Genomic DNA, 20,459 nt, shown 5'->3' on the forward strand with positions numbered 1-20,459 from the left:
TCATTTAAACAAAAATAGCAGAGCTCAATACATATGCATAACAGTATTTCATGTACTTCATTACAATCACGCAGCATCACAAAGAAGAATTAACTTATGAGGGGGGCTCTGATATTACTTCACAAGCAATCTATCATGAAGATCTGTGAGTTTGAGACATATGCATTTGCACTTCGGCATAATGTTTTACAAGAGTACAATATGATACACTCTGAGAAAAATTAGATGAAAATTATAGCAGTGATTAACTGTGCAAGATTTATGCTTTTAAGCTGATTAAGAAAATTGTCAACATTTTGATGTTTCATAATCATATTATTCACAGAGTAATATCAGAATCTCAACAGAGAGCGATGACTTTTATGAAAATATAGCAGGGACCGTTATTTCTTAAAAATGCTTAGCTAAGAAACACTGTTATATAGCTGATGATGAAAATGTTGTACATTAATTAAATTATGACATCTAACATGTCCATTTAAAGGGCACAATTGATTGTAAAATCACCAAGATGTAAATCTAAAATCAATAAAGCTTATATATTTAGAAAAGACTAAACCTGATGTATTGTTTCACTCCTTTCACTGCACAACCTAGTCTCTGAATTTTTATTTTGTTGTGTGAGCTAAAACAATATAGGAAATACCAACATTTTGTCTTTTATCTTGAATATCTAAAGAGACAAGACTTAAACTGATCCCAATAATATTGTTTCTCTGTATTGTTGTAAAGCATATCTATTTGTATGAACCTTTACAAGGTATACATTTTAAAATATCTTTTTCAAAAAGATATACAGGAAATCGTTTCAATGTGTTTTTTTTTCTGAAACAGGTGTTGTATTTAACCTAGATTGAGCACTCTCTTTACAATAACAGCACCAAACTATACAACTCACTGCATGAGATGTGATGGTAAAGTTATGTTGTTTTTCATCGTTTGTAAGATTCCTTCTTGGAATTAACTTCAAATATTATTTTAAACAATATTGTCAAACACAGCCAAGTGATGGTTTTCATTTTAATTATATAAAGTGCACAGTGTCACCTTTTTAAACCATGTTATATCACAATTAAATCAACAGTTAGCCAGATGATGCTATTAACCTTAATCTTATCAATTTAGAATTCTAGCATCTGACACCAAAGTTGAAAAACTGTCATTAATTACAGTCTATGCTCTGAAAGTCCCCTAAGAAAACAGAAAATCGAAGGAAAGCATTCAATCTTATCATGATGATCATTATCCCTTTTTATGGCTTTATCCAGAAAATATTTTCACCAATATCAACTAGGCATAAAACATCAATAATACATCTTAAACATCACATATACTAATGACCCTGAGGACTAAACAAAACTTGTAAAAGGCACATGCTGCATGCTAAATGCTGTGATATTTGGCCAAACATGTTAAAGTTTCTTTTTTCAAAATTATGTTTTAATTAAATTTATTTAATTGACAATAAAATGCTAAGAAATGAAGACTGTACCAATTATGTAGTCTATGTAACAAACCTAAACATAAAACCATGTAAATAAAAAAGCCACAGTGTTCTGAAAAGCAAGGCACAAATTTCGACAACCTAAAGACTGTGATTGCAAACTAGAAGAATTTTCGCAAAGATTTGTATTAAATAAAACCCATGTTGTGTGTGTTGCTAAAAGGCGCACAGAAAACAAAAATGTTGCTTTTCTAGAGTAAAACTTAAGCAAGAGTTTGTTCCTTGAGACAAGTTTTAAAACTGTCACCCTATTATAGCCCTTAATAATACTAGATCAAGTTTTCATTAAACATGGCACTGTAGAAAACTTGCTGGAAAACTGTGTGTAAACATACACGATTGCACAATATAAAATTGCACATAAAAATCAGCCCAGAGAATCAAAAGTAGTTTAACAACGGATTTTTCTGTTTTGAATTCACAAATCGCCCTGAATGTTTCCTTTTGCCCTTTGAGCTTTGCTGTATCAAAATGTGCAATCAAATTCCAAGGCTGGTCAAAATTGACTATGTCCACAAAGAAGATCACTTGGTAACGTTCAGTTAATTCATTTAACCAGCACGACACCACTCTCTGTGCAAAAGAGACTTAAAGTTTGTCTGTATACATGTTTAACCCCACCAGGGGGTTCCTAAAGTCTTGAGGCCTCCGGGGCTCCAGTGGGCAATACTGACATCAATACAGCCCAACCATTTGGTCAATCTGCCGCATGTACACGCTTTTTAGTGGAAGCCCGAAACGTCGCTCTTCAGGAATCCGTTCACACTATTTGACAAAGAGAGATAGAAAATTCTCACTTATTTGACAGAAAGTGTTAAAATATCTCAAAGCGCAAAGATGCAAATCTACTTCCCTAAAACGTAAGTGACTTTAAATCTATCAACATTATTATTTCTATCACTTCTCTATTAAAAACGAATATGTATTAAATAGACATTCTTACGTTGCTTATGTTGGCATGTGGCTCTTTTTGGGGCGCTTCAGAGGAGAACTGCTCGTCCCAGCTCTTTTGCCTAAAGCGTTGATCTATTGGCACTACATGGCCCTCGGTAGTGAAGATGTGTTTATTCTCAGACTTGTGCAGTGGGTTGTCTTCATCAAAGAGCTGTCAAGGATTTTACAAATATTTTAGTGGCATTGATAAGTATGCATATACAAAATAAAATTGGTTGTTTCACAAAGGTAGCCAAAGGATGGCAAGACATGTATTTGTATTTAAAAACTAAAGACTTCATAGTTACGGTTTTCTGTTAAATCAAATATATTTTTTTATTATACAAGCATTAAAAGTATTACATATTGCTAAGAGTTTACTTTTTATTTTAACCTACAATCAAGAAACACTACAATTTTTTCCTCTTTATAGTAATAAGATCTGTAATTTGAGGTTAAATGACCAGGGGCCTCATTTATAAAACTGCGCTCAGAAACCTTCCTAAAAGTGAACGTACGCCAGAATGCTGAAAAGATTTGTAAAACCTTGTGCGTGCACACCTGCACGCAATTTTTCCTATATAAATCACAGCCTACCTGAAATCACAAATGGCCACAAATGAGATTCACTGATTAATATCAATAATTAATGTTACAAATTAATAATTGTTATTGTTATTAATAATTGTTATTATTATCATTATATTAAAGCCAAATAAGGTCTCTGCAGCATTTAAAAGTTAACAGCATTGATTGATCATTAACACCGCATAATCCGCATTAAAATCACATCATTCGTTAGCGGTGTCCTTCACCAGAGATCAAATTTGAAGATTTGATTAATGCTTATATTCGTTTTTATCACACTTCCTTTCTGCAATCTAACTTGAGTTCATTAACTCACCATCGGTCTCCAAAATGTCCGTATGCATGGGTCATAGTTTGCGTGCAGGTGCGCAAATCTTTCCGTCAAGTTTGTTTTTATAAATCCCATCTTTTGCATGGGAAGTGACGTACGCCTCTTTCAGGGCATGTTTTGCGCGTACGCAACGGTTATAAATGAGGCCCCTGGACGTTTCTGTACAGTTTTCATGAGATTCACCCCTACTGACCAAATAAAGGTATTTGCAGGTTTCACTGAGGAAGAAACTCTCCATGCGATCCTCCTTGGACTTGTCCACAACGTGATGTAGCGTAGCATAACCACACCTAAACATCACCCAGACACAAGAGTCTTAAATCTAATCCAGACCTCTGTTTACAATATGATCTCATAACATAATCTGCATTCATCTCAAGTCTGACTCCGTTTACTCTTAAACCACGTACCTGACTTTGGTATTCTTTTCAATGCTTTCCAGAATGTCCATCCCCACATGAAGATAAAAAGGATTCTTGGTAGCCTGCAGCATAAAAGAGGTTTAAATGTATTTAGAGAGAGATTTGAATCTTCTTCAGCCAAACTGCCTCCAAATTAAATGAAAAATAAAGTTTTACACTGTATATGGGCCCGAAACCTGATCAACAAAAAATGAACAGACAATGTAAAAGGTTTGTACCTGATAAAGCAGGTATGTGGATTCTACAAGTTCAGGTCTCAGAGGGTAGAAAAGCACATCTGGGGCCTGAAGCTGCCAGTTGTATCGCTCAGGAAGTGCCCCGAAACGCTTCCAGATTGCATAGTAGAAGGCGTGAAGGCAAATGGCGTTTTCAACATCTCCATTCAAAACCTGAGTAACAAAGGTGGTGCCCCATCAACAGAGAGTGAGAAAAACAGATATCTTAAAAAGCGAATTATTGTTGGAAAAGCATTTGTTATATGAAGAAACTTAACTTAAAACACACAAAATATTACAGTAGTGATACCTGTAGTCCTGGGAAAAACGCCTGCAGAGAGTCAATCCAAGTGTTCATGATCTGTCCGTTAAACATGTTTACATTTACATACAGCGGTGGATCGCCCTCTCCTTCATTGCATGCCTCTCTTCTGTTAAAAAAAAATCACATTTTCGATCAACAGTTCATTATAAACATACTTCCTTGCAATGACCTCAATGGCTGCAAATCATGAAAACATAATCACACATCCCAGGAGACACAACATCTGCAGGTGGTTACAAACACAAACGTGCAAAACCACAACAACAATCACACACATTTAAAATCACCCTCTTCTCAAGTGGCTCTGAATGCTCTCGTAAGCCGCAGTGAACATCCTGTAGTCCTCTTTCTCTCCGAACAAGATGTAAGACTTCAGCAAGTACTCATAAAACGAATCCATGCCCGCACCAAGACCACTCTGCCTTCCGACCCACTGTCCAGTCTGAATGTTCACAACGTTCCCTACAAAATGAAAGGATCTGATCACGAAAACAATACGATAGTGATAAACCATAAAGCGAAACAAGCTAATCTGACAGAACCCAACAAATAAATCAACCATTATAAACAAAACCTTATTGGAAAACAAAGACACGAGACAGAGAGACATCCACTTACCCAGCAACCCGGTTTCATTGCTTCTTAAGTTCCACAGAGCTCTAACAGCCCGCCGGGCAACCCATTCAAATGTAGAGTCACCAATCAGACGGCTCAGCATCCCAAACTCCACGAGCAGCGAGCCCGCTCCTGCAGTACACGTTTCATTAATGCTGTCAGGTGGGACACCCTTCTTTAAATTCACCTGTACAAAAATGAACATAAAAACATTGTTCACGAGCAAGCTCCACAAGCAGGCTCGTGAGTTTTTACGTTTCACAAACATTCCCTCGATAAAGCCTTTCATCAGTATACCAAGAGAAGAAATAAGGACAAAAAACAAGCCAACATAAAAGAAGACCGCCCTGACCCTGGGGTAGGGGATGCCCGTGCTTGTGTTCTCAAAGGCAGGAAGCAGTCGCACAGCCAGGTCGTGTGCAAGGTGCAAAAGTTCATTATCGTAGTCCTTCAGTCCAACGTCACCAAACGGGTGTCGTGGGTCAGTGAGCAAAATATGGGCCGAGATCAAACTGCCAAGGATTCTACGAAGGGAACAAAACACAGAGACATCAGAGTGTACCGAATCATTCCGATTCATTATGACTTAAGGCAAATAAAACACTACCTAATGTTGGCCTCAAAGACCTGAACGGTGGAGTCCTTGTCAAAAGAGACCGTATCAATAACTAGCTTGACAGCTCGATGGAATTCGGTCACATTTCCAAGAACCTGTTGAAACATTTGGTTCACAAAAGCATTAAACACAATCATGTTTAGAAAAATGGACTAATGTATTATGCCGTCAACAGAAGATGACATTCATTCCAGTGTTAAAGGGAGAACTTACCAACAGTGTATCAAGAGCATCGATGAGCGTCAGAGAGTAGTTTCCAAGGACATCATTGATGTTGATATTTGACCTATCAGAAATACAAAAGTATCACCATTAGTGCTTGAACTGTGCCATTATAGACCAACTTATTTAAGCCAAAGATCCTAGGAATTTTATCCATTGACCTCGGTAAAAACGAAATGTTTCAAAGGGTTTGCATTCCAGGCGTGTTATCGTAAGATTACAGTAAGAGAAAACATCCTTCCCCACATTCTTTTAATAGTGAAACAGCAATGAGCTCACTTTCACAACACTGAACCAGTGTGTAAACCCAATGCAAGTACGAAAAATGAATAAATACTGGATGGTTTGGACTGAGGAATAAAGTCATAGATAGCAGCGTTTCTCCACCAGGGGTCTCAAGATAACTTGGTTACTTAAAAATAAAACAAAACGTATTAAAATATGCGTATACAAACAAAAATCAAGATACTTTAATGTGATTTGTTTACACATTGACAGTTTTTAAGTGATGTTAAGCTCTACAATATTTTATTTTGTTGAAAAAGTCAGTCGAGGTCCTTGTTGTTGAGTTTGAAGTCAAAAGATTGAGATACACCGATATGGAAATGTACCTTAAGGATAATACGGGAAATAATAAAGACTTGTGTTTTAAAAGGCGAGCAGTGGATTAAGTTAGTCATTAACTTACGGGTTGAGCACGTCAGGCCCTCGACCTTTACAGGCTATAGGGTTGAGTTCATCCTCCGGAAAGGCAAACTTCATGTAGTTATCGTATCCGAAATAAAACATATCCCTCGCCCTTCCCCTCATCTTGACTTTGAGTGCGTCAGGGAACGAGCTGTACTTTTTGTCGTACTCATCTCTGCCGTCCCGAAAGAAACTGACGTAGAATTTCTTGGGTGAGTTCTCGCTTATCTTGGAGCAGGTCTTTGCCTGCGGGTTTCTGTCCTCGTACATGTGCTGTGACCATTGGCTGGGTTTGGCCGTGGCTTGGTCTTCATTCTTGAGGAGTTCAAATTTATGCAAGTTGAACGTGAACTTTATGGGGAAATCAAAGCCCCAGCTGGGACCCAGTCCGAACACGAGCCACACGGCGCAATGTAGAACCACCCTCAAAACAAAAAGACCCACGACTATTGACCTCCATTGCATGATCTTTGCCTGCCGTCAGCCTTAAAAGTCATAATTCACTTGGTCGTTTCGACTTATCGAAGCGCAAAACTCTACAGATTTCCTTCTGTTTTCAGTTGTCGCACACACTTCCTGTCATTAAACCAACCCCTCCCTCGTCCTCGACGCTGATTGGCGGCCTGGTGTCACGTCATGACGAAAAGGCGAATGATTTATGTTTTGCGTCAGTGACGCAAGTGGCGCTTCGCAGACGTCGTGGCATCCCTGCAGTCTCGGAGCCAATGAAAAATACACAAGTGTGATAGACTTCTGAAATTGCGTGTAGTGTCCATAAGGAACAATTATTAATATGAAAATATATGTTTTAAAATTTGTATTATTATTATTATGTAACATTAACGTGTGGTGATATTAAGAGAGCCAGGCAAATACAATATTGACCCGCATTATAACAGCCTGTAAAATCGACTTTCAAGCAATTAGTCAAAGTGGGCCAATTACCTTCTCATTCATTCATCTATCAATCACGAACTCTTTACATTTATTTAAACGGACAATTAGGGGAACTTTTTTGTCTTCATTTACTCACCCTCGAGTTGTTCAAAATCTGTACGAATTTATTTGTTCTGATAAACACAGAAAATAAATTGGGAAGAATGCTTGTAACCAAACAGTTCTTGGCCACCATTGGCTACCAAAGGATACAATAAATATGTAGTCAAGAGTGCCCCAGAACTGTTTGTTTCATACCTTCTTCAAAATATCTTCTTTTGTGTTTAATGGAACAAAGAAATAAAAAATGAATCCTACAATGGTAGTTAATGGGGTCCAGGAACTGTTTGGTTACAAGCATTCTTCCAAATACCTTTCTCAGTGTTTATCAGAACAAAGAAAGTTTTACAGATTTGGAACGACTTAAGGGGAAGCACATTACTAAGGGGCAGTTGTGACCTAGTGGTTAGAGAGATCGACTCGTAACCAGAAGAACGCCGGTTTGATTCTCAAGGCCAGAAGGTAGACTGACGTGCCCTTGCCAGGTTTGCTCCCCGGGCGTTGCAGTGAAAGCTGCCCATGCTCCGGGGGCGTGTGTGTTCACGACTTGCATTGTGTGTTTTCACTAATCTCTAGATGGGTTTAATTCAGAGCTCACATTTCGGTTATGGGTCACCATAACTGAAAAATAAGTCAATTTCATTGAGACAGAATTTTCAGTTTGGGGTGATGTATTTTTATGTATACGTAAAAATCGTATTGAGGTAAGTGTCTTTCAATGGAAAAATCTGAAATAATCTAGTTTTATTAGTTTGCAAATGTTTTTCAAAATGTAATATTTGGAAAAAGAAAACATAACTGTATGCTACCATTTTTATATTCTATAACTTGTATGATTAGGAAAAAATAGATTAAGATTATATACAGAATGCGTCTTTGTCTGCATAGATGCTTACGTCTCACCTTCATAGACCACAATTTTGGACAATAAAACTTATCAAATCAGCCACAACAATGCAAAATTCCTCTTACATGTCAACAATCTATTTATTGGTTCATTGTATTTACAAAAGTGCATTGATAATAGTGGGGGTTCAAACATTTTTTTGATAATGACAACAATAATCAACCTTAAAAAAGCATGCCTTCAGTTCTTGCAGTTTAAAGCTGTTTTTATTCAATCTAGATCCAGGCAGGCACACCCGGTATACTGTTAGCTTGAGGGACAGATACACTGCACAAGGCACTTTAACTTCACTGACTCTCTCTCAGAGCTCAAGAACAGGACATCACTGAGCTAAATGAAAACTACATCTTTACCATCAATACAATCATCCTCTCAAATATACTTGTACACAACGCTTGAAAAAATCTTACAGTATCATCATTTATACATTTCTGCTGAGCTCTTTATGTACCAAACGAATCCTCACATCTAAGTATAACAGATTTGTCAGGAGGCCAATTGTGGTTGAAAAGACAAAATGGAAAGAAATAAAAACAGTCCGAATAATATTTAAAGGACACGTGAGCAAAACCCAACAGACTGGAGGAGAAAGGTTTGGTTTATTAAAGTTTGGATTCTTCCCGGTTTGTTTTTAAATACATTTGTTCATAAACCTCAAATGGGTCCCGTGGAGGCAGCTGGAGCTAGAATCCAAAGCGGACAGCACGCTGTAAAAGGAGGAACTCGTTTTGCAGACTAGCGTCTTTTAGCGACTGATGTATCGTTGAGATGACCAATGAAGTTGGGAGGAGGAGCTTGTAAAGGATAATGGGGTCAGGTAGGCAGGGTGGCATGAGGGGAGCAGGATGGAGAACTGTACAGTTTCACGAAGTGAGCAGGACGTGGTACGCAAGTAAGATGGCAGCGGACAGACCGGGGCCTGTTAAAGATTCTTTCAGCTTCTTCTTGATTTTGAGTGCTGGATTAGCCACTGAAGTGTAATGTCTGAGGACGAAACGGTTCCATAAGTAAGACCGACTAAAAATATAGCAGATAAAACAAATACAAAAATACATGTGTTTTATGCTGGAATACATGGATTTCAGACTCCCCAAAGAGTCTTACTTACCAATGTTATCTTTTTCTTTGCAGGAAATAGAGTAGCAGCAAATCTCCCTATCTTGAATAGCAGCCAAGTTCCTATAGAAACACAAATGCTGATTAACAATAAATATTAACAATGTATGAGGTTTCATTTAAACAAAACAAAAATATAAACACAAGCTAACCTCGCAACAGAAGCTCAATGGAAACATATTACATTTCAACTCAAAGTAACGTTTTAGGAAGGACCAATAGGTGGCACTCATTATTATAACTACAGAAGACCCCCAAACCACATGACCTTTTCTTCACACCTCAGACCCAGATGAGTAAACTCTAACCTAAACACTGACTCAACTACTTCTCACAATTCATAGACAACGTAACAAAATCTTTGACCCAGGAATGATAAAGGGGGTGGGGAGTTCACTATAACGAAACTACGAAAGAAAGTACAAACGGGCAACAGCTGGTGTGACACAATCAAAAAGAGTGAAATCCTAACAAAATATTGAAACGCATTCTGGATACTAGATAAAAAAAAGAAGAGAGCAAGAAATGTGATTGCCTAATGTTAATTACTTTAAGTTATGAAGGAGTAATCTTATTAGCAGCATGAGATGATTTGGCAGAGTGATGTGGAGAGACGTTTGTGTAACTAGAACGCACGCAAACATGCATGCACACACAGGACGAAGCTACTTACATTTTTTCAATGAGCTGTTTCTCATCCAATGCATTGGGTAGATCTCTCTTATTTCCAAGCACCAACACCTGAAATTAAAAATAAAGGAATAGCAGACATAGTAAAGGTAAAAAGATGTTTGTGCAATGGTGTGCAGAACAAAAAAGTGTGGCTTACAGGGATTCCTTGTAGCTGTGGCTTGTCTAGAAGATTGTGCAACTCGTTTCTGGAGGCTTCAACTTTCTCCCGGTCAGCTGCGTCCACCATGTAACTTTGAAATATATATTTTTTATTTCAATTGCATTATTTTGCAACAGACTCTTCCCTAATAAATGATGGGACAGAGATATACTTACACTATTGCGTTCACTCCACGACAGTATCTCTCCCACATGCTCCTGAACCTAGGCTGACCCCCTATATCCCAGATCTGCATAAAAGCATACTCAGATTAGCATGCCATTGGTTTACAAATAAACAAAATTGTCTAAATCTTACAGCTGCATGAGATTTAATATTAAATGTTAAAAAGCACTGGACCTTGATGGTGACATTGCCTTTTGTGACCTTCCTCATGTTGAACCCGACAGTAGGTATCATGTCTTCACTGAACATGCCGGACTAGGGGGAAAAGAAATAAATGACAAAACTTGATATTACAGGAACATTTCAAGATTCAAGATTTTGTTTTTAATAAATCAGGTGATCAGAATGTACACAATGTTTTTTTCAAAATCCTTATTCACTTTTATTCTAGGAACAATGACGTTTTTTGTTAACACATTTTTTGTTCTATGCAAAAAATTAAGTCATACAGACTTGATCAACATTAGGGAAAATCAGAAATATTCACACACATATGTACTTTGTTTATGTTTTCCTGGTGGTTTTGACACCCTGTTTTTTCCCTTTTGCTGTACGTGTAGGCCTGTATCAGCGGCCGTTAAGGGGTTCCCATAAGAAACACAAAAAAGGAAAGTTCTTAAACTGACTTCAAAGCCAGATAAAGGAATCTTCCGACAGACTTAATGTGGTATACTGCCATATTGCGGGCCATTAGATTTCCTCTGTATATTTCCACCACCAACTCATCCTCAGTGTCTAACAGAGATTTTGGATATAATAAAGACTGTGCCAGTATCACATGGAAAAAAACGAACACCATCATGGCAACAAACCTTAACTCTGCCCATGTGTAGGAAAGTGCAAGAAATACAAATAGTATAAACAATAATGGTTTAATTATTTAATTATTATTTGCGCTTACAATTAAGTTACATATATTGTATATCTTATAACTTTAATAAAACCACATCTCCCACCTCACCACCAATGACCCAGAGATGAGGTTTGCATTTATTGGAAAACTCCCTCCCCCCAAACTCACTTTCCCCTCACACTGATATTAGTTAACCACATTCTCTGAACTCTAAAATGCTTTACTCGGTACTTGACATTTACTGCAGAACACCGATTACTAAAGTTAGTTAACATTGATAAAAAACATCCACCAACATCCATATCAGATGAGGAAGTTCAGAAGTTCGACCTTACCCAATTCCGCGCTTGTTGATAGTAATAAAATACAAACGTGAGAGTTTACCCATGATCACTGCAGGAAAAGTCTGTTAAAGCCTGTACTTAGTAAGTTGATAGTGACAATGATGCAGTGACTTAATGGCCCAGTGTATGAAATTTAGCGGCAGCTAGTGGTGAGGTTGCGAACTGCAACCAATGGCTCGCTACTCAACCCCACCACCCTGCCTTTCGAAGCATTACGGAAGCTGACACAGGAGTAAGATGTTGATACGTTTTCACTTTTTTGTCGAAGGTGATAACGTATTGACAAAAAGCTTCTGTAGAGCAGTTTAACCGTTTAGGGCTACTGGAGAAAAAACATGGCGAATTCCATGCAAGAGGACACATGGTGTCAATAGAAATGGCTCATTCTACGCTAATAAAAACATAAACCCTTATTATGTAAGGTCTTTATACACCTCTAAAGACATATAATTTATAATGTATTTTATATTGCATTTCTGTCATAGATCCTCCAAAAAAAAATTCTCCTAAAAGTATTCAACAGGCAGCTCAGAACCGGATAATGTGATGCAACAAACAAACCAGCCTTTCACCATCTGGTCAGATAAACAGCACCTCCATACTCCCATATGCTCTGAATTCTTGACCTGTTTTAAAAAACAGGTGTAAAAGCACTACTGTATGAACTTCACCTACTGAATAGATTCTATCTGTGGCTAGTGGCTACCTATATTTAAGTCTGGCCAAACAGTACAAACACAAATGTCTCAGAAATTCCAGTTACAAAATGACGCTTCTGGTTACTGTGACCTTTTCATACACCGCTCTGGGGGAAATATGACCAAATCTACTTATTTAGTCACATGACACATGCAGTACCGCATGTTAAGGGTTCCAGGGATTCCAACTTCTCTTTAGCATAATCACAATTATCAAGTAAGTAGACGTCAAACAACTCTGCCTCAAAAACCAGATATTTCAGAAGAAATTTTCAGGGAAAGAAAAAAATCCACACTTGATCTCATCTGACAGTTTGAGTGAAGTGAATCCAGAAAATGAACAAACACATATGGGCAAAATGGTAGGGAAATGCTTAAACACTTAACACTTCAAGCATAAGGCCTCGCTAGCTTATGCCAACCTAAGCCTTTTTAGCACAAATGGAATCCAGTAAGCTGTCTCAGTCTAATTTACTTAAGGATACATTTCAACCTTGGGTATCTAACTGAACTACTGTGACCAGCACACTGGCTTATCTTATGCTAATGCATCAATCACATGATAAGGAACGTCACTTGACCAGGAAGAACCACATTTAACCGTGCAAGTCTTGTGACTAATACCAGAAACTCCCAACCATCTAAACACACAGACACACAAATTGTGCATTTACAAATTAACAAAGTGACAGTCAGACAGATAATAGTTTATATAACATTGTTATATATGTAAACTGTTGTTTGCAATTTCACCGAGATACAGTATAGCTATGGGATATAAATCTCTACCAAAGGTGACTGTAAATCAAAGTTAACATTTACAATAAAAGGGAAAATACAACAAAGAAAGTATTTCATACATTACTCACGGAAAATACTATTCATATGACTTGTGCTTACTCACACCTATTCACATTGAAACTCTTCTGTATGACCGAAAATGTCTTGAATGCATCGCAAAACTGCACAACTTTTCAAACTCTGAGCTACACTGCCGAGATAAGACATGTGTAACATTTCTGTGCCCACATCAAAGACACACTGATTAAAAACATAGTTCTTTTCTCACCATTAAAGAACATACTGCCTTCTGAAGAGTTCAACTGCATGATTTTATGATACACATCTTACTCTTTTAATCCAACGAACAAAATGATAGGCGTGAAAATGATTTGTCAGAGGTGGACTGATGTATAGTACAAGCCATATGGCATATCAACAACGCAACTGAATATAATGCAAACCTGTAAAAAAATGTTTTATCTTGAATCTATCACTTAAGTGTAACTTTGCATATTTGTCTTGTGCAAAATTTAAAGCAATAGTTAGTTCCTTAAATATATATATATGTCATCACTCTCTCATGTCCTTCAAAACCCAAAGCTAAACTAGGGGTCTTATGACTTGACTGCACAGGTAATATTAACTACTTCTATTAGTATCTTTTCTGAGCGTATTTCCAGTCCAGTTTCACTTATGGAAAACAGCCCTGTAAACAGAAAGGTTTTGTACAACATGACAGTGAGTTAATTATTCATTCATATCATACAAATGCATATGTAAACATTATTATAACGGATTTATATTTTTTAAGAGAACTATCCCCAAGAACTTCAAAAGTGAGTCACTAGACTGATGTTGAGGGCGGTGCTGACGTGTGTTAGTGTAATACTGCAGATAAACAAGACTGACGTGTGTTGAATCATGTGCTACGCAGACCTACAGTAGCATCACGTTTCCTATCAGCAAATACAACACATCAATGTACAAGAATCTGGTAGAGGAGTGTGTCACTGCAATGCTTTCAATATACTGTAAAGCCCTTATTTCCATAAAATGGTATTTTTCATAACACAACTAATAAATCCACACTTATCCATCAAAACATTCGTGTTACAGTAAACTGCCTGAACCAATTGTACTGCGTTGTCTTGTATCAATGAGTTCAAGAGTAAACAGAGCTGAGAGTGACATAACAAGTAACGTTAACTTAAACGGAATGATATGTTTACTCTACGTTTACAGTTTGAATTCAGTAAATTAGTAATCAATGTCAACAAACAGAACTATCAAAATAATCTGGGTCCTCTAGGAGCGAAAGTTAGCATAGTCTGAAATCTGCTAACGTGTATCGTTATACTTTTAATAAATGTTCATTATTTTTTCTATCAGTAAATCAACTGCTATCATCGATTGGTGTACTTAACTGACAGTCAGTCGCCTGGACTAGCTCATGCTAACAGTCCGGCTAACCACAAAAACTCACCGCGATCACATTAACAAACGTCGTTTTCCCCGAATACTGCAGCCCGACGAGGGTTAACTCCATCTCTTCCTTCCAGAAGAGAGACTTAAACCAGTCCAGGAGACGGTTAATCATGGCCAACATTTTCAGATGCTGGATTTATTGGTCTATGATGGTTTTGTTTGCAACGTTTTTGTTACCACTGATATGTAGCGTAGTGTTTGGGAGGAACTGACGGCTGTCATATGACTATTCCGTTTGCGTAGTCTTTTGTGTTTACACGGGTTAAAGCTGCACCACGTTTGCGCAGGACCGCACAGGCAAAACACTGGCCACTGTCAGGTGTTTTCATACTGGGGTCCGGGTTCTAGTGCTTTATTTTAATACACAAGAAGATGAAATACAGTAGAATACCGTATTATTTGACAACAAACAGGATTTTATTAAATGAGCATTTTTCTTTACAATATTTACCAAAAATATTGTATAACAAAATCTGATTAACTGTAATCTATCAACATATTGTAAGTAAAATCTCTTTTTTGTATATTTTATTTTCACAGCTACAGCAAATAACAGATATGCAAAAAAATAGAATAAGATCAACAATATTTTGAAGCTTTAAACAAGATTTATATAAGATTAATAAGTGCTATAAAAATAAGTTATAAGACATGGCGTAAATGAGGTTCTCATACAACACTGTTAGTTCTTAAGTCATATTCACTTCATTCAATGTATTGCATGAAAATAAGTTTACGTGTATGTACAATTTACTGTTCAGTATACAGACTTTAGTTCAAGAAAGTCTACAACAAAATAAATGACAGAATTATTTGACAAACTGTTTAAATTGTAACTGTTACCTGATGTTTAAAAATACATCGTTGCATCTTTCAATTACTGTCTGACGTTCACTGTTTTTTAACTCCTGCGTGTGGTCTTTAGGTGGTTTAACAAAATAAATACTTTAATAAAGTTAACCAACACCAAATTCAACGGTAAACAGACTCGGAGAGGAAGTTCTCAATCATAGGTTATCTATCCACGGTCAAAGGGACCATCCACATGATCAGCAGGTCTTCATTATTTGTTACATAGTAGATGATACTGCATCAAGATGAGATGATTGTCATAGATGTTATATCCAAAACTGAAGAAAGGGCAAGTTTATTGTCTGTTTTTCAAATCACAAAGATCTTTCAAGGTATTAAGGATTCACACTTTAAAGAAAGTTCCAAAGTTGTCTTGGAGTCACTTTCATCATCACCCTTTTCCTCCTTTGAGAGTTTGCAATTACATGCATCTGAGGGCAAAGCCACCTTGTATGTGAATGGTTGAAATACTGTAAAAAAAATTACATTATCATAGAGGGTCATTTCTTACAACTTCAGTTCTTCGTTAAAAAGTCAACATAAAGACAAATTAAACTTGAAATCATTTATTTCACACTGTCTAAGTAAAAATTGTGTTACATGTAAAAAATATAAATACAAATAATTGAAATACAAATATTAATTAAATTGAATTATGAACCAGGTTTTTAGGTCACCAAGATTGAACAGTAATAGTATAATAATCATTCATTCAGTATTTTTGAATATTTTTAAATATATCACAGTATGCATTATTAAGCTCACTATACAGCCAACTATATAGAAATATAGAATATAGTAGAATATTTTTCCTTTTAACTGTCTACAAAGATTAGTAAGTAACATTAAGCACTTAAAGAGATCTCTCAGAAAACTGGACTAACATAAAAACGTTACTTACATTTTTTTTGATTTCTGCGTTTGAAACGTCGAGAAGCAATGTACATGACGAGCAGAAGGCAGATAAAGACAGTGATTGTCAAACAGGCCATCATAATGTAGTAATAATTGTCAATATGGGGTGCTTTACTTGCTTCTTTTGCATTTGTGTCTTCTGAGGGAAAAATACAAATAGCAAAATTAAACATGAAGAACATTTTGAAACGTTTGGGAAATTATAAAAAGATACGTTTAAAACAAGACTATGATCAGTGCCGATATACCCTGTGAATCATCAGTTTGTCATGATAAGAATGAATAACATTCAGATTAATGTTAATATAATCTTCAGAAACCACTCTGAATAAATGCTATCGAGTACGGCATAGAAATTTAGGATCCTAATAAATACCATCATAATAAATACCTTTCATTATAAGTGTAATATGTTATAACTGCATCCAACTGCACCTCTGCTGCCGATACCTTGAAGCTGTATATACAAATACTGGTACTTAGCGTTTTTCTGCTATTTTCAATACTATTTACCTAACTTGTTATACTGTTTGTGTTCAAATCTGTTCAAATCAATTTTCAACACTGATAAAGGGATAGTTCACCCAAAAATAAAACTTTTGTCGTCATTTTCTCACCCTGAGGTCGTTCCAAACCTGTCTAAATCTCTTAGTTCTGCGGAACAGAAAGGAAGATATTTGGAAGATGTCAGTAACCGAACAGATCTCATCCCCTATTTACTGCAATAGTAGGGAAATAAATACTATGGGAGTCAATGGGAGATGAGATCTGTTTGCTTACTGACATTCTTCCAAATATCTTCCATTGTGTTAAGCAGAAAAAAAGAAATGTATACAGGTTTGGAAGAATCTGAAAGTGAGTAAATGATGACACCATTAGAATTTTTGGGAGTGAACTATGCCTTAATATTTTGTTATTTATACGTTTACTGTAAATATTACGTACTTGTATATAATGTTCATTCCTGTAAATATGTGGATTTTACTTTATTTTATAATGCAGCAATGGGCAGACACTTATTTATTCATCTAATTTCTTCTAATGATGTCTTTCCATGTGGCATGATGAGGATGAAGATACAGACCATAACCAGCACATCTTGCATTGTGGGTTCTGTTTCCAGCGAAGATCATTCTAAAGCCATCGCACCTGATTTCAGAAACTCAGTTATCACGTGACAAAAATATATTAAGGTACATCTTAAAATAAAAATATAGCAGTGTTTTACTTTGCAAAGGATTTACACAGTCCATCCTCATCATCCTTGTATGTACCGTTAGCACACGACATACATATGTAATTGTAATCAAAGTCACCTGCCAAAACCCCAAAAAGAAAAACAGAGAGATGAACGATTTAAAAAAAGAGTATTTATGTATTATTTGACAGTTTTCACATCTTAAATGTGGTCCTATATCTGAGACAGGGGTCTCTCTATATTACAACCACAAAAAAATTCCCTGACCGGCAGGAAAGACCCAAAGACTGAGTGAACTCATGCATACTATTTAATTTGAGTTCTGTGAAACAATCATGGGTTATTTATTGAAAAGATGAGCTTACCATTTCTTATCAGTCGTAAGCCAGGTGTACATGTTGGTCTGGGCAAACACTCAGTGCATGTATTGTCATTGCATAAAGGCTTGTCAGTACAGAAGCATCTTGAATCGTCCGAAGCTGCCGGACATTTCCCACACACACTCTTACCATTGTTCTCTGAACAATGTTTTGTGGGATACTCCCCTGTAAGATACGACAATTGATGTAAATTGAAATGAAAAAGACAGAACAAGACTTAATTATCACAATTTTCACAAAATTGAGAGAAAATACTATATGATTTCAAGACTAAGATATCCACATTTATTTCACAGTCCCCTAATGTTACTATACTGTATGTCAACAACTATGGCATCCATATTTCATTTTATTAACATCTCAAAAGACATCTAAGAATTAAAGTTGATAAACACAACATTTATATCAAAAGACAATGAAATCACACCTAAACTGTGCATACAGTATAAGTGTCTTTTGTCTATCATAGTGGTCTTACCTGAAGGGCAGGCTTGACAACAAATCCCACCATTTTCGTATTGGATCGCCCAGTCACAGTCATCAGCCATAGTTAAAATCCAGACATTAGGAACACAGAGCAATGTAAACCAGAGCTTAAAGGTGTCCATTTCATTAGGTTGGTAGGCTAGCTATCGTTCTGAATATCTGCTTTCTGTTCTCACTCTTTATCGTTTCTAACCAGTGACGTTGGTTTCAGTTCACCCCACAAAGCAGAGGCGTAAACACTCGACCAAAGCCCGTGTGACCAGCATTGAGAAAAAAGAAATGACGAACACACACACAACACAAAATTACCAAACAGATCTCCACCCCCCATTGACTCCTGTTGTATGCAAAAACAATGGTAGTCAAAAGAGCCCCAGAACTTTTTGCTGTCCATCATTCTTCAAAATGTCTTCTTTTTTTGTTCAACTGAACATAAAATATGATTAAGTCATTTTTCTTCCTATGGGAGCCAATGAGGGTTGAGATCTGTTTGGTTATAAACATTGTTCCAAATATCTTTCTCTGTGTTCATCAGAACAAAGAAATGTATACAAATTTGGAACAACTTGAAGTTGAGTAAATGATGACAGAATTTTCATTTTTATGTGTCATTTTTAAGTCCATCCCAAAATCTATATGTGTGATTTTTTTCTTACCCACATGACGTTAAACATGCTTTGAGACCTCCCTGCGTCTTCAGTGCACAAATAAAGATATTTAGGTGACATCCGGGAGATTTCCAGGCCTCCTCATAGACAATATGGTTCAAATTGAAGTCAAGGTCCAGAAAAGTACTAAGACATCGTAAAATCGGTCCATCAGCTCATTGTGGCTTAATTTCATTTCTTTGAAGGGACGACAAAACTTCGATATATTCTCCAATGTCTTGCAAGTGCGTGTTTACGAGAGCAATTCCATTCATGCATTGCTTCCCAAAAAAAATTATTGAGCCACAATTAGCGGATGGACCAATTTAACAATTTGTCTTTAGTATTTTTCTGGAACTTTTTTCTTTCATAAAACAAGAATGAATCTTAGGTCACTTTTCTTTTTATGTAAATGTATACTTATCATAAAGTTTTAAATAGTTTGACAAGAAAAAAAGACAAATATACTTAGGAAGAATGTTAATTTTGCAATGTTGATGTGCTAATGCCAGTAAAAAGACCAGTAAATGGATCAACGAAGAACTGAAAGTTAACACTCAGAAATCTTTGCAAAATTTGCATGTCAGCTATGACCTTTAATTTAAAGACACATAGTATACACCCACAACCACCAATACGCTTTAGTTCTCATTTCGTACGTCACTTTACGGAAAGAGTCCGAATTCAAACCTATTCCTGTTTTACTAACTCATGTACTCTATCGAAGTTTGAGAAAAGAGCTTTTTTTACGTGCACATAAAAGTACATTTCTATAATAACTTTCTTGTGGTAGCAAATTCATCCAAAACTGAACACCTTGGACGGGTTGGTTTAAAACCACCTTCTATAAGGAATGATGTGCAGTACATTCAGCCAATCATTATTGTAGAATCTGAAAGAGTGTTTATCAGGCAACTATAATGTATAAGGTATTAACTATACTTACAAATAAAAAACATTTTTAAATAGTAAGTCAGTCAGCAGCCATGCAGGAATAAGATACGGATTAGAAAGCAATTATTTTATTTTATCTTATTTTGTACTTTACCTCTCTATAACATCACCAACAGATGGTAATGACTTAAGTGTTCTTTACATCAGCTTACTTGATATTTAACCGAGATTTTCTTTCAACTTTTCTCTAGATTCTCATAACACAGGTGATGATGTCACAGAGAAGAGGTGGTCTGTGTGGTCTTTAGTAGACGTCTTGCAAATATCACTCGCACGTGTCTGTGTGGTTTCGTTCAGAGACTCCCTCTCTCGCTTGCGCAAAGGCATGCCCAGCAGAAGTGCAGTTGACTAAAGTGGTCTAAACGAAAC

At 36.5% G+C, this 20,459-nt stretch overlaps 3 protein-coding genes across 4 annotated transcripts; all 3 read right to left on the bottom strand.

The window, feature by feature from the left end:
* Window positions 1–1,006: 1,006 nt before the first annotated feature.
* Window positions 1,007–7,051, bottom strand: edem1 (ER degradation enhancer, mannosidase alpha-like 1). The gene is made up of 12 exons (XM_056751403.1): window positions 6,460–7,051; window positions 5,763–5,835; window positions 5,541–5,644; window positions 5,286–5,457; window positions 4,937–5,120; window positions 4,606–4,780; window positions 4,304–4,424; window positions 3,997–4,167; window positions 3,767–3,840; window positions 3,550–3,646; window positions 2,448–2,609; window positions 1,007–2,269 (listed from the first exon to the last, which is right to left on the bottom strand). The coding sequence occupies exons 1-12, from the start codon at window positions 6,921–6,923 to the stop codon at window positions 2,180–2,182; spliced, it is 1,887 nt and encodes a 628-aa protein (XP_056607381.1). The 5' UTR covers window positions 6,924–7,051; the 3' UTR covers window positions 1,007–2,179.
* Window positions 7,052–8,422: 1,371 nt separating this feature from the next.
* On the bottom strand, window positions 8,423–14,902 carry arl8ba (ADP-ribosylation factor-like 8Ba). The gene is made up of 7 exons (XM_056751079.1): window positions 14,657–14,902; window positions 10,670–10,750; window positions 10,486–10,559; window positions 10,307–10,400; window positions 10,151–10,218; window positions 9,470–9,540; window positions 8,423–9,345 (listed from the first exon to the last, which is right to left on the bottom strand). Exons 1-7 carry the CDS (start codon window positions 14,777–14,779, stop codon window positions 9,296–9,298), a joined length of 561 nt encoding a protein of 186 aa, XP_056607057.1. The 5' UTR covers window positions 14,780–14,902; the 3' UTR covers window positions 8,423–9,295.
* A 194-nt stretch (window positions 14,903–15,096) lies between these two features.
* tnfrsf18 (tumor necrosis factor receptor superfamily, member 18) lies at window positions 15,097–18,653 on the bottom strand. 2 transcript variants are annotated; one of them, XM_056750884.1, is made up of 6 exons: window positions 18,482–18,653; window positions 17,989–18,168; window positions 17,654–17,741; window positions 17,510–17,574; window positions 16,412–16,561; window positions 15,097–15,980 (listed from the first exon to the last, which is right to left on the bottom strand). In XM_056750884.1, exons 1-6 carry the CDS (start codon window positions 18,609–18,611, stop codon window positions 15,838–15,840), a joined length of 756 nt encoding a protein of 251 aa, XP_056606862.1. In that variant the 5' UTR covers window positions 18,612–18,653; the 3' UTR covers window positions 15,097–15,837. The 2 variants fall into 2 exon arrangements, with proteins under 2 accessions (XP_056606862.1, XP_056606861.1); XM_056750883.1 differs by having other exon boundaries at window positions 16,412–16,564; window positions 18,482–18,648.
* Window positions 18,654–20,459: the final 1,806 nt, after the last annotated feature.

The sequence above is a fragment of the Triplophysa dalaica genome, chromosome 6, assembly GCF_015846415.1.
Source record: "Triplophysa dalaica isolate WHDGS20190420 chromosome 6, ASM1584641v1, whole genome shotgun sequence".
NCBI classification, from domain to species: Eukaryota; Metazoa; Chordata; class Actinopteri; order Cypriniformes; family Nemacheilidae; genus Triplophysa; species Triplophysa dalaica.